General features: G+C 66.5%; 1 protein-coding gene across 2 annotated transcripts in view; it reads right to left on the reverse strand.

Annotated features, from left to right (window-relative positions):
- Positions 1 to 16,026, reverse strand: part of SLCO4A1 (solute carrier organic anion transporter family, member 4A1) — a 21,887-nt gene extending 5,861 nt beyond the window's left edge. For both annotated transcript variants that reach the window (XM_012654643.1, XM_012654644.1), the window contains exons 1-7: positions 15,986 to 16,026; positions 6,259 to 7,146; positions 5,349 to 5,439; positions 3,826 to 3,947; positions 3,247 to 3,358; positions 1,211 to 1,365; positions 14 to 209 (exon numbers count right to left, since the gene is read on the reverse strand). In XM_012654643.1, the coding sequence (XP_012510097.1) occupies positions 14 to 209; positions 1,211 to 1,365; positions 3,247 to 3,358; positions 3,826 to 3,947; positions 5,349 to 5,439; positions 6,259 to 7,063 (1,481 nt within the window). In that variant the 5' untranslated portion in view covers positions 7,064 to 7,146; positions 15,986 to 16,026. The remainder of the gene's footprint in view (positions 1 to 13; positions 210 to 1,210; positions 1,366 to 3,246; positions 3,359 to 3,825; positions 3,948 to 5,348; positions 5,440 to 6,258; positions 7,147 to 15,985) is intronic.
- Between the last annotated feature and the right edge of the window lie 6 nt (positions 16,027 to 16,032).

The following is a 16,032-nucleotide window of genomic DNA, read 5'->3' on the forward strand; positions in this document are numbered from 1 at the left end:
TGCCTGCCCTCACCTCCCGCCGTCGCTGTCTGTGACGCCCGCCATGGGCACGTTGGGGCAGTGCAGGGAGAACACAGAGATGCCCAGCAGGCCGGCCAGGGCGCACAGCAGGCAGAACCTGACGATGCCGGGACCACGGAGCTTCAGCCTGTTCACGAAGAAGCCGCCAAGGAACGTGCCGCCGCCGCCCGCCGGCACCACCAGGTACCCTGGGGACAGGGCAGGGTTTAGTGGGACTGGGGAGGCCCCGGGGGTGTGGCATTAGCCCCGCTCTTATTATCTCCACTCCACAGGTAGGGAAACTGAGGCACAGAGGGATCAACTGCTCCCCAGGGCCTGCAGGGAGGGGCAGGGAGGAACCGGGAGGGGGCCCAGTAGCCCCCGCCCTGACGGAAAGGCCCGTCACTCCTCCAGTGGCCCCCAGGGCACCATGCTCTCTGCCCACGTAGCCCCTGCTGAGTCCCTGCAGCTGTGACAGAAGCCCACGGCCACCGCCCTCTGGCACAAATCTGGGATTAGCTGGCACGTGGCTTCCAGGCTGACAGCGCCCAGTGATGGGAACTGGTGGGGGTGACCTCTGGGCAGGGGGAGGGGGTGGCACGGGGAGGGCGGCTGGGAGGGAGGGAGTTGTCCTGGGCGGGGGTCCGGGTACGTGGGGTCTGCCCGGAGGGGCCAGGCAAGGCGGGGAGAGGGGGGAGGGCCCGCACACTGGAACCCTGAAGGGTGGGCACAGGCTTTCTGCACCCACCCGGCTCCCAGCACGACCCCGCACACCAGCCCCTCCTGCCAAGCATGTTATGGCTGGCCCAGGGCTCCTGGTGGACCCTGGCAGAGAAGGGGCCCACCCTCTGCAGACCTGGGACACCTGCCGCCGGGCACACAGGGACAGCCAGGCCCAAACCCTTCCCGTAGCGAATCGCGGAGGCTGAGGCCAGGTGGCGAGTGGTGGAGCCCACCCCAGGCCTCCCACCTGCTCAGCGGCTGTGGTGGCGCTTCCCAACCCCCCCGAGGAGGGCAGCTCAGGTGAGTGCCGTGGTGCAGCACGGCCTCCTCGCGGAGCCCCAGGGTGCCCTCAGCTCCTGCACCATGGGCTGGGGCCCTCGCCCAGCGTGTGTGCCCTGTCTGGGTCTTTCTAGAAGGTGTCCTCAAAGACCCCAACTCATCTGAGAGCGAATGACAAAGCAGAGGACCCCAGGTTGGGGTTTCTCACCAAACAAGGTGGCAGCTTCAGAGGCACTCAGGCTGAACTGGGACTCGAGGAACTTGGGGCCGAATGTGGACATGCCGGCGATGAGCGTGGCCTCGGTGGCCCCCGCTAGGCAGAGCAGGATGAACGTGGGGTTCTTCAAGAGTAGCCAGAGGGAGCTGGACAGGAGAGCAGTATGGAGACCAGAGAGAAGAGACAGAGGGTCAGAGTGGGCCAAATCCAGGTGTGGAAAAACTGCTGTTCCCCAGGCTGTCACCTCTTCCCCTGAGCACAAGGCCCCAGCTCTGGGAGGGAGGGGGTGGGGAGCAGAGCAAGGCAGACGGGCTGCAGGGCTGGGCTCCGGCAGGTAGAGACCCCGTGACCAAGCCTGTAGCCACTTGTCCCAAAAGCGCAATAACTGTTTACAGAAAACTTTATCACCCCTTGGCCAGAGCCCCGGCTTCAGGTGGGTGAGACCCCACGTGGCCTGAGGCCCTGTTCAATCACCCCCAGTCAGTGGTGCCAGCCAGGGAGCTGACTGGGGGGCAGGGGTCACCATGTCCAGGACTGGACGGGTCCCCAGGGCGGGGGGACGGGGTACCGACGGTGGGGCCATTCTCAGCCACCAGCCCCGGGAGACGATGGGGCCAGGAGCCTTTCAGATTTGGAATGGGGGCCCCTCCAATGTGCCCTGGGTGGGCTTGGCTGGCTCTCCGACGGGTTCCTCGCCGGAGCGGCTGCCCCACGCCGGCTGCGCAGGCGCTGACCACCCGGCGTTGCGCACGGCTTCGCTCAGACTCGCTGCACAGGGGGCACGAACGAGCCTTCTCTTTGTCCCCGCCCTGGTTAAAACAGGGGGGCCCAGTTCTTCCAAAATTTACTTTCTAACTTTGGGATTGGAAAGGCTTTCCTTTTGATCAGCCACGTGGGCCCCACGTCTTAACAAAAGAGACAAGACGGGACGGGAGGAAGCCCCCTCCCTGAGCGGTGCCGCCCCAGCTGGTCCCAGACTGCGAGGACTGGGCAGGGGGGCAGTGCCCCGGTGGCTTCCTCCTGGGGCCCTGCCCAGGCCTGCCCAGGCTCCGGACGCTTGGCCGGTCAGGAGGTGGCGTGAGTCTCCCGAGGGGGCACAAACCTCATTTCCCAATCCCAGCCCACAGGTCGCTCGACCGAAATTCCTGTGTCGAATTTGCCCAGAGAACTAGTCATGGCTGTAGCAGAGGGCGCCAGGCTCCAGCATTTGCTCACGGCCAGCAGCTGCCTAGGGACGGACCCTGGGCATAAACCTCTTCACCACCGAGCAGAGCAGGAGACCGGGGGCCCCACGTCCACGGCGGGGACCAGGCTCAGGACCTGAGTGCGGGGAGCGCCCCTCGAGGACGTACCAGCAAGCCCTGGCCAAGGTGGCCCTGGGTCAGCCGGGCCGTGGGGTCTCAGCGGGCAGCTCCCGGCCCCTCAGGGGTTTCACAGGAAGGGGGAGCCCCGCGGGAAAGCCCTGCGAGGCGTCTACTCCCCCACCTCAGCCCTGCCTCTCACAGCAGACAGCCCCCGTGGACCACCCAGGCCCTGACTCTGTCCTCCCCCCACCCACCACCCACCACCCACAGCCTCCACCCCACGTGGCCCCCGCGAGCTCAGGGACGTGCTGATGGGACACGAACCCTCAGAGGGCTGGGCAGTGACCACCCTGACAGCCGCCCCCCGCCCAGGGAGAGCCCCCCAGGGAAGGCTCAGTCCAGAGGAGAGACCCAGATCTCCCAGCCCCCTCCTAAGACGCCAACAGCTCGGGGCTCTGGGCTGTCCCCACGGGGTGCAGGGCCCCTGGTGGGCTGAGACGCTGCCGGGCAGGCCGACCGCGGCAGGTGCAGCCAGAGCTCGGGGCCCGGGCCTTGGCCGAGGAGGCGCCATTGGCTGCTCCTCAACTTTTCAGTCCAAGTTCCAGGGACTACGGTCACGACAGGGGCCCTCCCCACAGGACCCAGGAGGGGTCACCCTGACTTTCCCCATGGGGCCCTCGGTGGGTCTGAGGACACAAGGCTCGGCGACGCCCCAGGTCTTACAGGGGCAGATCTCGGATGGTTTTCCCGAAGTCCGGGCTGTTCGCGGCCCTGTGGCTGCCGTCCTTCAGCTGCCGCGTCTCCGACGCTCTCATGACCACGTAGCGCTGCGAGCCTGGAAGGATAGGCTGTCACTGGGAGGCCCCCCCAACGCCTGGGTCTGGGAATGTTGTAGTCCGACATCCGTGCCGCCATGGCAGACCCAGGGGTGGAGGGCGCTGGACAGAAACCACGTGAGGATGTGCCACGTGACAGGCTGGAGGCGCCAGAGTGAGGGCCACAGTGGGACCGGCGGGAGGGAGAGGCCAACGGGCCCGGCTGGGACAAGCCCGTTCCACGGCCCTGGGGGGTGCTGCTGGGGCAGAGGGGAGGTCCTGGGATGGCCACACACGGCCAGCCTGGCCTTCCCTGCGCCATGGCCAAGGGTGTCTTTCCACCTGGGCGGGAGGATTAAGATCGAAGGCTCCGCTCCAGAGAACGGGGTTTGCGCGGCCTCGTGCACGGCGGGGAGGAGGACGGGCAGGAGAGGGGGTGTCCTTCCTCCGTGGCACTCAGGGGCTGGGCCGGGGCAGGGAAACCCACCTGGCAGCTGTCGGGGGTAGCCGAGGATGGGGACGGCGATGAGAAAGGCAGCGGCCCCCGCGCCCAGGAAGCCAATCCACCAGGCGCCCACCCACAGCGGGCTCTCGGTGGTCAGCTCCGTCCTGCCAAAAGAGGCAGAGGCACGCGGGTCAGTGTGCAGCCACCATGTCCCCCATGGTACGCACACTGGCGACCGCCTGGCTCTTCCCCAGAGGAGACCTCCAGGGTCCCTGGTCAGCACAGGCCCACAGCAATGCCAGCCGCAGGCCCAGCCCGCCCCTGCAGGCTGTAGCAAACAGCACCCTGCCTCAGCCACCGCCCGGGACGGACAGGTCCACACCCTGACCCACGCTGAGGGGCCCTGAGACGCTGCCTGTGGCCCGGTCCTCAGAGTGAGACCACAGAGGGGCTGCGGGGGTGGGGCGGCAGGCTCTCCAAGCAACAGCAGGGTGAGGCGTCCCTCCCCTCCAATGCAGAGGGTGACAGATGGCGTCCCCGGGGCCTCCTGAAGCTCAGGGCAAAGGGCCCAGCTGGAGCTCACCGGTAGCTCCCCGCAAAGGGACTATTAGGGCGTGTTACAGTCTGCAGGGAGACGGGGAGGAGCCCAGGTCTGGGCTCCCAGGAGCGGCCAGCACAGGGAGGAGGCGGTGGCCGAGAGCAGAGTGGCAGAGAGAGACACAAAGGACGGAAGGGACACAGGGAGCGCTGACACCCCATGGGGCCTCGGCCGGCCGGCTCAGGCGGCTTCTGCCTCGTCCTAGCACGGAAGAGCCACAGCCACCTCTAGGGCCACAGCCTGTTTCTGCCTCCAGCCCCCAACACCCCATGTGCAAAGCGGGCCTGGATCCCGGAGCGGGAGGGGGCACCCCAGAGAGGACCCCAACCCAGACTTGCCTCCAGGCTTGGCACAGACCTGCCCTTGACCCCAGGTCAACCCGAGGCCGGAGGTGGCTCTCACGGAGGTCAGAGCACTAGAAACCCCGGCGAGAGGCCCAGCTGCAGGAGTCCCAAGGGCAGCCTGCCCCTTCCCTCCCGTTCCCTGTCTCCGTGCCTTGGTCTCTCTCCATCCCTGTCTCTCCGTCCCTCTCTGTCTCTGTCCCTCTGTCCTTCTCTCTGTCCCTCTCATATTCTAACTTGCCAGCTTAAATTTACAAAACTGGGCGCCGCAAATGAAAGATACAAGGAAATAAAGGAAACAAGAATCTCAGGCCACACAGAGAAACCGTGGCCAGGGCCCCCTGGGCGTTGAAGCACTTGGGCCTCCGGCTGCCGCCCGTCCGCCCTGCGCCTCCGCCAGGCCAGGCTCCCGGCACCATCCACGGACCCCGAGCCGTCCAGAGCAGAGCCAGCCCTGGCCCTCCCGCCCAGCGGGGCTCGGCACCCAGCCACACCCAGCACGACCCCCGCGTGGACCCTGCTCGGCCAGAACCACATTGCAGGGACACTCGGGGCCCTCCTGCTGCACGGCGGCTCGGCGCCGTCCCTGTGGGTGAGACAGGCGGGGGTGCAGCCCGGTCACTCACCGTCTGCCCACGTCCGTGTAAATGTTCAGCATGGCGCCTCCGACCAGGTAGCCGGCAGCGGGCCCGAGGATGGCTGCCGTGTAGAAGATGGCTGCAAGGGAAGTAGAGGTGTTGGGGTCGCCATGCGCCGGCGTGAGGGGGCCTGGGGCTGCGTGGATCCCCTCCTGATAGAGGCCCCCACACCCGTCTGCCCCCACCTGGAGCCCTTGGAGCAGCGCTGGTCAGTGCAGCCTCCCCGGGGTCTGACATTGGTCAGTATCGGCTTAAAAATTCCCTCCCAGCCAGCCGTGGACGTCGCCTGGACTCTCGAGAAAGAGCAGACTGCACACCCCAGTCTGCAGGGTGAGGGCCGCGTCCGAGCAGCACCGCGGACTTGCCCTGAGAGAAACTGGGCCGGGCCTGGAGCCCGGAGCCTACAGCCTAGTCCCTCACCCCCACAGACCAGGTTTGGAAGGGTCAGCGTGGCGGGACGTCCCCTCCCCGAGTGACATGATCCTCAGTGAGCCCTCGGTCCTTGGGATGGCGACCGCCGGTGGCTGGGAGGGACAGAGCTCCCAGGGCACGTGACGAAGCCAAGGCCATAACCATAGAGTCTGGCGGGGCCTGAAGTGCCGGCCAGAGGCTCGCTGTGACTGTCCCTGAGGTGGCCTCGGGAGGGCCAGGCTGGAGGGACGCTCGGGAGTGGGGGCGGGTGGATGAGGCCCCAGGTAAACGCAGACGGGCCTCCCCGCCCTGCACCACACAGGCGTGGGACCCGGGCTGCACGCGCGGCCGGGACAGGGAGCTCAGGCGGGAGCATCTGGGCCACGAGGGGGGTGTGCACAGGGCCGGCAGCTCCCTGGTCATCGTCCCTGCTGCCAACACCACCCTGCAGCCTCTCGCCCACCAGGACCCCAGCCGGCGCACTCACCGATGTAGACGGGCGAGTAGCTGGACTTGACGTTCTCGTCCAGGTAGGTGACGCCCAGCGTGTAAAGGGGCGTGGCGCCGACGCCGTGCAGGAACTGGCCCAGCATGAAGACCAGCCGGTAGCTGGAGAGGCCCGAGGCGCTGTCCCTGCACGCCGTGCTCCGGTTGGCTGGGCACGCCGCCACCCACGTGTCCGCCTGCACCTCATAGGGGCCGGCGGTGAAGTGGGGCAGCGCGAACACCAGCGAGCCGGCGCCCATGACCAGGACACCCCAGCCCAGCCAGCGCGGCTTGTGCCCGCTGCCCCCGAAGTAGCTGACGAAGGTGAGGCAGAGGCAGGCGGCGATGTCGTAGGCGCTGGCCACGAGCCCGCTCTGGTAGCTGTGCAGGTCGAAGCGGCGCTCGATGGAGGTGATGACCGTGTTGATGAAGCCGTTCACGGTCATGCCCTGCAGGAACGCGGCCGCGCACAGGAAGAGCAGGAAGCCCTTGGGCGTGTTGAAGGCCTGCAGACACGCGGGGGCGAAGGCCCGCCAGCCACACGCCGTGCTCTGCGGCCCGGCCGAGACGTAGCGCATCTCGTGGGCCACGCGCGCGCTGCGCTTCTCAAAGTCGCACAGGGGCTGGCTGCAGGCATCCAGGGGGCTGTGGGCGGCGGAGCGCAGGGAGCCGGGGCTCAGGGGCGAGCCCAGGGATGCCCTCCTGCTGGGGGGCGTGTGCTGAACCCCGTTCTCCAACGCCGGGCCGGGGAAGGTGGGCGGCAGCATCGAGGCGAAGGGTTTGTCCCCCGTCGAGTGCTGGGGCATCTCCGAGCCTGTTGGTGGGGGGACCTCGCGGCTCTGGCAGCGTGGGGCAGTCACCCACTGGGATCCCAGGGGCCTGGAGTATCCTGAGGAGGAACCGCTGGTTAGCAAGCTGGCGTCTACCTGTGAGCACGTGGGTCTGGCATGAGCGTCCCGGCACACCCAGCACCCGGGTGGCCGATGGCTCTGCCTGCTGGGCGTCGAGTCGGGTGGGGCTGAACGGGGCTGCACAGGGTCTGTGGGCCAGGTGACGGGATGACGCGGATACTCCATCCCTGCGCTGCCCGCCCCCCACCCCCGGCCTTGGGCAGAGGCGGAGTCCCGCTGGGCACCGAGAGCTGCGCCTGCGGCTGCGTGAGGGGGCTGGGAGGGACCTACGCTGACAACACGCCTCACACGTGGGGACGCGGACTGTGAGCTTCGCTTAGTGTGTTTTTAAATAAAGGAACAACTTCCTCTTGTGGTCGCAGATACACAGGGCTCACTGAGCACTGGGCAGTGGGCGCGTGGCCGCCACGTGGCTCCTTTGTGGCATTGTCAGGCCGCACCTCCCCGGCCCCCTCCGGCCTCCCCAGGGCCCGGGGGCAAATGCGCCGGGCCCAGGATAGCCCCACGCACAGTGCTGAGTGGGATCCTTGTGCACACGAGCGCCGACTGTGTACCAGGCCTTGTCCCAGGCCATAAAGGTGAGGGAAGGAGGCCGGGGGTCGCCAATGACTCGCCCAGGCCCCGTGGCCCGCAGTGGCAATTAGGACTTGGCCACGGGTGGCCACAGAGCCGGTGCCTGTGTCACAGCTACCTTCTGGCTCTGTTGAGAGAGCTGTGCCCAGTCACGGGGCGCTCACACACAGGCCTGCTGTTTACTTTGGAAACTGGGGCCGCCAGGCTATCAGTGGACACGTTTTGAGGCCACGGAGCAAAAACTCCAAGCAGCCACTCCCGCAGGCCGCTCCCCAGGTGCCGCACTGCGCCTGCAGTTCCGCCTGCGCCGACACGGCAAGCGGGCGGTGGGCTCCGTGTGGGAGGCGCCACGCCAGGTGGAGTGCCAGAGGAAGGAGCAAGTGTGTCAGTGTGGCAGTAACGCTTGGCGCTTCCCCACGGACAAAGTGTGACCCACGTCCACACACGCGAAACAGGCTGGCAGTGCAGCTGGTGTCCCAAAGACCACGGGCAGCCGGGCGTGGATTGCAGGAACCACGTAGGAGAGAGCAACGGGCGTGCGCCCCGGGCGGGACGGATCGAGGCAACAGCTCTGCCAGCTGCCAGCCCAAACTTGGACGGGCTCCGGAAGCAGGGCCCCTGCGCAGAGCGCGGAAAAGCACGGAAGGCTCAGCCCAAAGTTACTCAAATGCCAAAGCCCAGAGACCACCGACAGCATTTGGGTGCGTTTCCCTCTGGTCTTCTTCACGTGTGTACACGAACACGCATGTGCACAGGCGCACGGAGCCAAGGAGTGCCCTGAGGATTTGCTGGAGGTCGGGGTGCACACGTGTGTGCACACACACGAGTAACAGGGGACTTGGCCTCATCCTGGGCTGGGACAGAGTTCCCAGGGAAGGAGCCGGCTGTGGAGGAACGGCCCGTGCCCAGTCCTGAGCGGGCTCAGGGCTGTGCTCAGAGAGGGTCTGCCTGGCTGTGCGGGTGACTGGTACCCACCAGCGCTCGTGTGTAGAGCGCAGCGGAGCCCACGACACCACCGCAGGCCCAGACGCCGGCTGCTTCGAACACCCGCTCCGGGACGGGCCACTGCGGGGGGAGCGGGAGGGGGGATCAGGTTGAAAAGGGGGTTTAGAGGAAGCCGGATTGCTAAGCTTACGTGATTAGCAAAGGCCACAAAGAAACAGGACGACTTCCTGCTTAAAATAGAAGCCACGACTAAAAAAGAACGAGTCGTAGTGTCCAAACAGCCCTGAGTCGGTGGTGGTTTCACCTGAGTGAAAAGCTGTGACTCAGCCCACGTTACTTAAAATCCTGTGCTGGCACTGGCCAGGCGGCCGGACGCTTGCTGCCCGCTAGGGCAAAGGGTGGTATTAATGGGAACCGCATGGCGCCGGGGCGGTTCTGAAGCCGGGTGCGATCCGACAGCAGCCGACCGTGGAGCCGACCTGTGTGGTGCCGGCCTGAGCTTCCCGCCACCGAGTGGCGCACACGCGGCGGCTGTGTGATCTGCACCGCGCCCGAGAACGCCGGCCCCGGGTCCCCTCTGAAGCTGGAACTGCCTCTCCAGAAGGCTGTTCCTCCCTCCCGGCGCTGTCTGGGCTGGAACGCGGAGGCTCGGGCTGGAGCTCAGCTCGTGTACAGCAGTCCCAATGAGGGGCATCGGGCATCGTCCCTGCCACCGCAGGGGGTGGCCGGGTCACTGGCGGTGGGTCCCACACTCCTGCGTCCTAAGCACCGACATTTACTCAGCCTGCCAGGGAGCTGCAGGGAGGGGGCTCTGCCCCACGCTATATTCATGGCAGCGCTCGGCTGGGACCTACACGCGTCCTTGGCCGAACACGCAGGGCATGACTTGAGCTCCACGGCTAACGTTTGCCGCAGAAGCCAGCCTGCAACGCGACAGCCGGACACGGGCTCTGGGGACGCAGCCAGCCCCCTTCGGGGGTGCGGCCGTCAACTCCAGGGAGGGCATGATCTGGGCCTCCCATGTGGAGGCTTCTTTCTGGAATCCACTAGATTCCAGGGAGCCAAACCCAGGTGAACTCCACATCTGTCCTTGCTGCTGGTGACACCAGGGCTCATGACGGCTGTCCCTGTCAAGGCCAGCAGTTCTGCGGCTCTGAGTCTCAGGCCCCTCTTGGGCAGGCTGGGGGCTGGAAGCAGAGCTTAGAGGGTCCCCTGGCCCCGGACCGGCCCCCCACGGAGGACAGGACATCGCAGCAGGGCCCAGGGACGAAGGCAGCTGGCCCTTCCCAGCCCCCCTTTCTGGGGCCGAGTGCACATGTGTGTGCATGTGTGTGAGCGCATGCCTGTGGGTGTCTGTGCGTGCGTGTGCACATGCACGTGCATGCCTAAAGCTCCTCGTGTGGAACTGACCGTGAGAAAAGCTGTGCTGGCTTCCACAGCTGGGAACCCGCAGCAGCGAGGGACGGCGCCTCGCCCCAGACCCACCCCGCAGCCTCCCCCAGCAAGCGGAGTGGCTTCTGACGTGTGAACACGTCCCCCCACGCCCAAGGTCAAAGGACCTGCCCCTCCCAAAGACCTCCCTCAAGGGGCCCGGGGGACCCTCGTCCCGAGCTGGCAGTCGGGAGGGACCCCGTGGAGCGGGGCCTGGAGCCGGGCCGGTGGCTCTGCCTGTGGCCCACCCCGCACCTGCTCACCTCTGGGCCCTGGCCCGCTGCCCCCTGCTCCTGCGTCTCCATCTGTGGGAGAATACCAGGCCTAGGGAGGCTGGGATGGAGCCCGGAAGGCTCTCTGGGCCTGGGAGAGCACACCCCGCGCTCCACTCTCGAGCAAGGGGAGGGCGGCCCCCTCCTAGGGAGCCCGCGCCCGCCAGGCCTGCCCGGGTCTGACCCACAACCTGGCAGGAGGCGGGAGGGGGCCCTGGGGCGGTCGGAGTCCAGGGATTAGGTCGAGATGATTAGAGGGGGGATGATGCGTACCCAGAGCCTCTGGCCCAGGTGGAGACGTGGCATCGGTGGAGGGTGTGTGTGTGCGTGTGCCTGAGTGTGCGTGTGCCTGTGTGTGTGCCTGCGTGTGCGTGTGCCTGCGCGTGCGTGTGCCTGCCTGTGCGTGTGCCTGAGTGTGCATGTGCCTGCATATGTGCCTGCATGTGTGCCTGAGTTTTTGTGTGCCTGTGCGTGTGCCTGCCTGTGTGTGTGCCTACGCGTGTGCCCGTGCTCACTGTTTTAGGAGGACACCACAGGTGACCGGCGATCTCTTTCCCTTCCCCACACTGGCCGGGTCGCTCAGCCGCATCTCGCGGAAGGCCGTGCTGACTGCCCCACGCCTGTGCCCAGAGCATGTGCCGGGGGTTTTAGAGACGAGTCCAGCCGCCCCGGGTCCTCCCCCTCCCGAGCCCCGGACGACTGCCCTGTGGGAAGCCGGAGCGGGTGGCTCGGCACAGCCGTCTCCGGAAGCCGTCCGGGCCCGTCTCTGTGCATCTGCTTCCGTGTTTCCCGGGGCTCGTCCACCCCCCGTCTCCTAGCGGGGCCGTCTGCGCAGCGCTAAGGCCTGTGAGCAGGAGAAAGGCCACAGGGCGTCTGAGCGACATTTTACACCTCGAGTGGCCCTGGCCTGCCCGACTCCTTGCGGGTCAGGGAGGCCTGGAGCTGGGGTGGGCAGGTTGCCCGCTTCCACGTTAGGGGACACCCCCAGGCTTGGTCCCTAAACCCCGCCGGGAACTCGGAGGCCAGGCAGAGCCCCAGGACCTTTCTCCTCTCTCTTTAGGCTCCGGCCAGCTAAGTGCAGGAGGCGGTGCCGGGCCCTCCCCCCAGCACCCCATCGCTCCGAGGCCACGGCCTCAGTCCCTGCGGCCCGCCCGGCCAGCCCGGCCAGCCCCTCCTGGCACCAGGATCCCCCCCACCCCGCGACACCTGGGACTCTCTCTCTTGCCTCCAAGAGTCCTCCTGGCATCTCTTCCTCAAATGGTTTCAGTGAAGGGAGCTTTCACTTCCACATGGTAGTTACAGATGGGGGAGGCAGGATCTGGGGTGGCCAGCAGCGCCTGGTACGCCCCAATTTGCATACCTGGTGACCTCGCACAGGTTGGGGACAGGAAGCCAGCCGCTTTGCATGGAGGCCAACAATGCAGGGTTGTCCGAGAGAGGGAGCCCTGAGCATCCTGCTGTCCAACCTGGACACCCAGTGCCCTCACCTCCACCTGCCGCCCTGGAGTGTGGGGAGGGCAGGGGGAGCCGGGACGCCGGGCGCAAGGTTTCTCTTCTTCCCGACGCTACATTCGAGCATGGAGTTGAAAACCCTCCCCCTGCCATGCAAGGGCAGATTCGAGAAGCAGAGAGAGGCTGTCTCCAAGCCAGGCGGATCATCGGGGCCCCTCTCAGCCTCAGTTTCCCCACAGCATGAGGTCAGGAGCAGGAGGAATGAGCCCCTGAGTTCTCCACTCACAGCGGGCCCAGGAACGCAGACCCCAGACTCAGAGTCTAGGGGGCCTTTCTGCAGGTCTCGTGCCCCCCACCCACCCCCTGCCTCTCGTTCCCACACACGTCCCCAGCTCCCCTCGCGCTTCGGTGCTGCCGAGTAAACACTAAGTGACGGTCATAACCTGGGGATCACTGTGAGGGTCCCCATGGTTTTCAGTGCTCTCCTTGTCCTCTGGGGAAGGGGAACAGACCCTGGGGTTTCTGCTCCCCAGTCTTGGGACTCTCTGTCCTGCGGCCAGCACGCGAGCAGCGGCTGGGCCCCAGAGTAGAAGGGGAAGGTGACGAGGAGGCTGGTGCCCGCGACGTCCCTCCTCCAGGAGAGCCCTGTGAACTGCAGGGCATGGGGGCTGGGAGTGGAAGGGAAGAGTGGGTGGCTCAGAGGAGCTGCCAGCAAAGGGGCACAAACCTGGTCCCCCAACCTGTGGGAGGGACACAGTGCAGAAGGGATGGAAGTCTGGGGGTGCAGGCTCTGTCCAGATGAGGGACCTGCCAGCACAGCTGGCCCAGTATGCTTTCAGGGGGCTCCTAGGGCAAAGGGTCTTAATATCAGGCCAGCAGTATCTCCCAAGGGGTGGACCCCCTGACAAAATGCAAGGGGCAGGATGGAGCGTCCCACTAAGCCCAGAGGGTCCCAAGCTCTCTCTGTGGCTGGGGCTGAGGAACAAGGCCTCAGGGACCCCCCAAAACTTGCCAGATAAAAAAGCCACCAAGGGAAGGGCTGTAGGCAGGAAGGGTGCTCAAGGGGAGCCAGGCCTGCATAGGGCGGAGAGGACACGCTGGAAGCCACCAGCCCCGGTGTCCAGGCTTCCGGGCACTGGCACGCCTCGAAGCCTCACCCTACACTTGGTCCGGTTCTGGGCTATCCCTTTTGCAAAGGGAACGTTTGAAAAAGCACCCACCCTCCCCCAGAAATGTGGTCCAAGAGTCTAGTTCTGTGTGATGCTAGAGTGAGGCAGGCTGTGCCGTGGTGATTAGGGGAGACCAGAGGAGGGAAGAGCTTGAGTCCAAGGACAGCAGTCCAGCTGGGGGCCAGAGGAGGCAAGAGCCCAGACCCTGCAGGGACCCAGGGTCCAGTGCTCTGGCAGCAGGACCACAGGGGCCACCAGTCACACAGACACATGAGCCGCTGTGCCTCCCTCCCCACCCCAGGCCCCCTGCCACCCAAGGGCCTGTTTGATTCTACACAGGGGTCGACAGCCGGGTACTCCCCAGGTCGGCTCCCACCAAGACTACTCAGAGGCCAGCCAAGCAGCCGACGCCCCGGAATAAAAGTGAGTGAGGAAGAAGTTTCGAGGACTATCGTGTGTCCCTTCCAAAAGCCAACAATGGGTTCTTTGCCACTGGTGAGAATGAGGAGGTCACGTGGCCCAGGAGGGAACATTTCTGTGGCTGGTGTCCACGCCCAGCTTGCTGTAGCAGTGGAGAAACAGGAGGGTGTGTCTGGCGTCACCCTCCCGCCCTGCCCAGCCAGGTGCCCCAGTGGCCTCTCTCCCCTGGCCACGGGCCCCAGGCTCACACGACCGACCGCCTGCAACACGGCTGGGGAGAGCTCATGACGCCGCTCGCCCCAGCTTACGCGTCCCAAAGCCATGATTCGTGTCGGCTCAGCAGCACCCACCAGGGCAGTGGATTAACACCTGCAGAGACTCCTGGACCGGGGGCGTTGGGGGTGCTATGCTGAGCTTGTCAAGCTAGCTTTGCTTCCGCACGGGCTGAGAAAACCGTTGTCACTGGAAGTCAGACGCGGACCTGGGGCTCACACTGCTGCTGTGGCTGTCGAGCCCAGGGTTAGGGTTAGGGTCCACCAGAGGCACGGTGGGGGCCAGCCCGGCTTTAAATCAGTCACTGGGAGTCAGCTCCTCTAGCAGGGACGGCACATCTGCCCACCCAGCCACCGTTGACAGCACCCGGGCCGGCCCCGCCCTGACCCCCGCCCGGCATTCTCCCCACCACCGTCGTCGGGGCTTCCCCAGCACCTGCTTCGGGGGCCATGCCCCACGAGCCACGGATTAGGTCATAGCCGCTCAGGAGGGACGCAATCCCTCGAAGAATTTCCCAGGCAGTACCTGCTGGCCTTGCCCAGCAGGAAGGCAGGACGGGTCCCCACGCAGGGCGGGTTGGGCAATCTGGCTCCAGCCAGCGTCAGGGTCCAACCCAGAGGCACCGTCCTCCCTCCCTCCAGCGGCACGAGGGGCGTTGGGCCACGTGGGCTCGCCCCAGAGAGACATCCTACCTGTGTCCCACAAGCACTGACTATCTGGGCCAAACACTCGGTGTCCTTAGCTGTGGGCTCCCCTTTCGGGTCACTGCTCTGAGTCTCAGGCCTGGCACTTCCAGCTGCCTCCACCCCCTCCCGCCCCCGGAAAGACTATGAAACAGCCAAGAGCTGCGTCTGGAAGCAGGTGGGTTCAAGCCTCCCCCCCTCACCAGCTGTGTGGCCTCCAGCGAATCCCTTAACCGCTTGATGCCTCTGTACTCATCTCTGAAATTCGAGCGGCGACAGCGCTCACGCTCACGGGGTTGCCGTGGGGATTAAACGGCAGGACGCACAGCGTGCACCTAGAGTCTGGCTCGTCCATGTGCTCAGCAGCTACTGTTGTCACTGCTATTATTATTACTGCGGTCCTAAGAGGAGCCGCTAAAAGCAAGGTGGGCCCTCTTCTGAAGGCCGCTGGCCCCAGGAAGCACAGAGAATGGAAACCTCACAGCCACCGGGCTCCCCAGACCCCTTTCCGATCAGACAGAGTTAACCTGAGGTCCAAAGTCCAGCTGAGGAGCATCGACTGAAAAGCTAGTTCCATCTCTGGGGAAAACTGTGGCTCCAAAGTCTCTGTAGAAACAGCCCCACGGCCAAGTCTGACTACAGCTGGGAAGAGGACCAGGCACTGTCTGGCAGGGCCACTGCGGCCCCATGGGGGACCCAGGGATTCTCTCCTGGGGCAGGCAGGCGGGGCCGAGTGGCCGCCCTGACCTGGAAGTGCCAGGCCGGCTCATCGGGGAGGTGAATGAAGTGCGGCGTCTGCCTGAGTTTCCCGATCTGGGCCCAGGGCACCCACAGGGCCACGTGGCACCCTCCTGCCACCCTTCCCGGCCAGGGGCGCCCCCACCCCTGTCGGAGTCGTCAGAGTCGCGCGGGCGCCCTGGCCTCCGCCTGCACCCCCGAGTCGCGGCCAGGACCTCGTGCGGTGAAGCGGAGACGGGGGCGCAGGGGCCGCGGGGACGGCGGGGCAGAGATGGGCCGCGGGGCTGCTCCGCCCGCCCCTCCCGAGGTGTCTAGAGCGGCGCTGGCGCGAACAAAGCCGCCCGCGCGAAACTTGGGTGCATGACGATTTCCTCCTTGACTCAGCAGCAGCATCCGCCGCAGGTGGGTGACCCCGCCGCGCCGCATCGCTGGGGACGCGCGTCTGTCCCTTGCCGGCTGGAGCGCTCCTGGCCACCTGCCCAGGCCACCAGCCCCTGCCGCTCCGTCCACCCGCCCCCGCCTCAGCCACGACCCATCCCCGTCCCTCCCACACGTCCCCTTACCCCGGCTCAGGGCTTCCTGCCTGGCAGGCGGCGGCGACGGGGGCGAATTTTGCATCCGATTCGCCTGGGTCCCGTCCTCCCTCCGCGGAGGGACTCGGGGCGCGGCTGGTGCCCAGGCCTCGGCCCCGCCCGCATCCCCCGCCGCGCCAGCCCCGGCGCCACCTCGCTGTCGCCGCCGCCACCGCCCCCCCATCACCGGGCACCTGCCGCGCCCCTGACGTCAGCAGGTCAGGGCGACGCACCTGGGCCGCACCCGCGGCGGCGCCGGCTCCCCGCGCCCCGCTCCCCGCGCACTCACCGTCCCGGCCGGCGCCCGCGCTGCGCTCCACGCTCTGGCCGCCGCGC

Source organism: Propithecus coquereli, unplaced genomic scaffold (assembly GCF_000956105.1).
Source record: "Propithecus coquereli isolate 6110/MARCELLA unplaced genomic scaffold, Pcoq_1.0 Scaffold442, whole genome shotgun sequence".
Taxonomy (NCBI): Eukaryota; Metazoa; Chordata; class Mammalia; order Primates; family Indriidae; genus Propithecus; species Propithecus coquereli.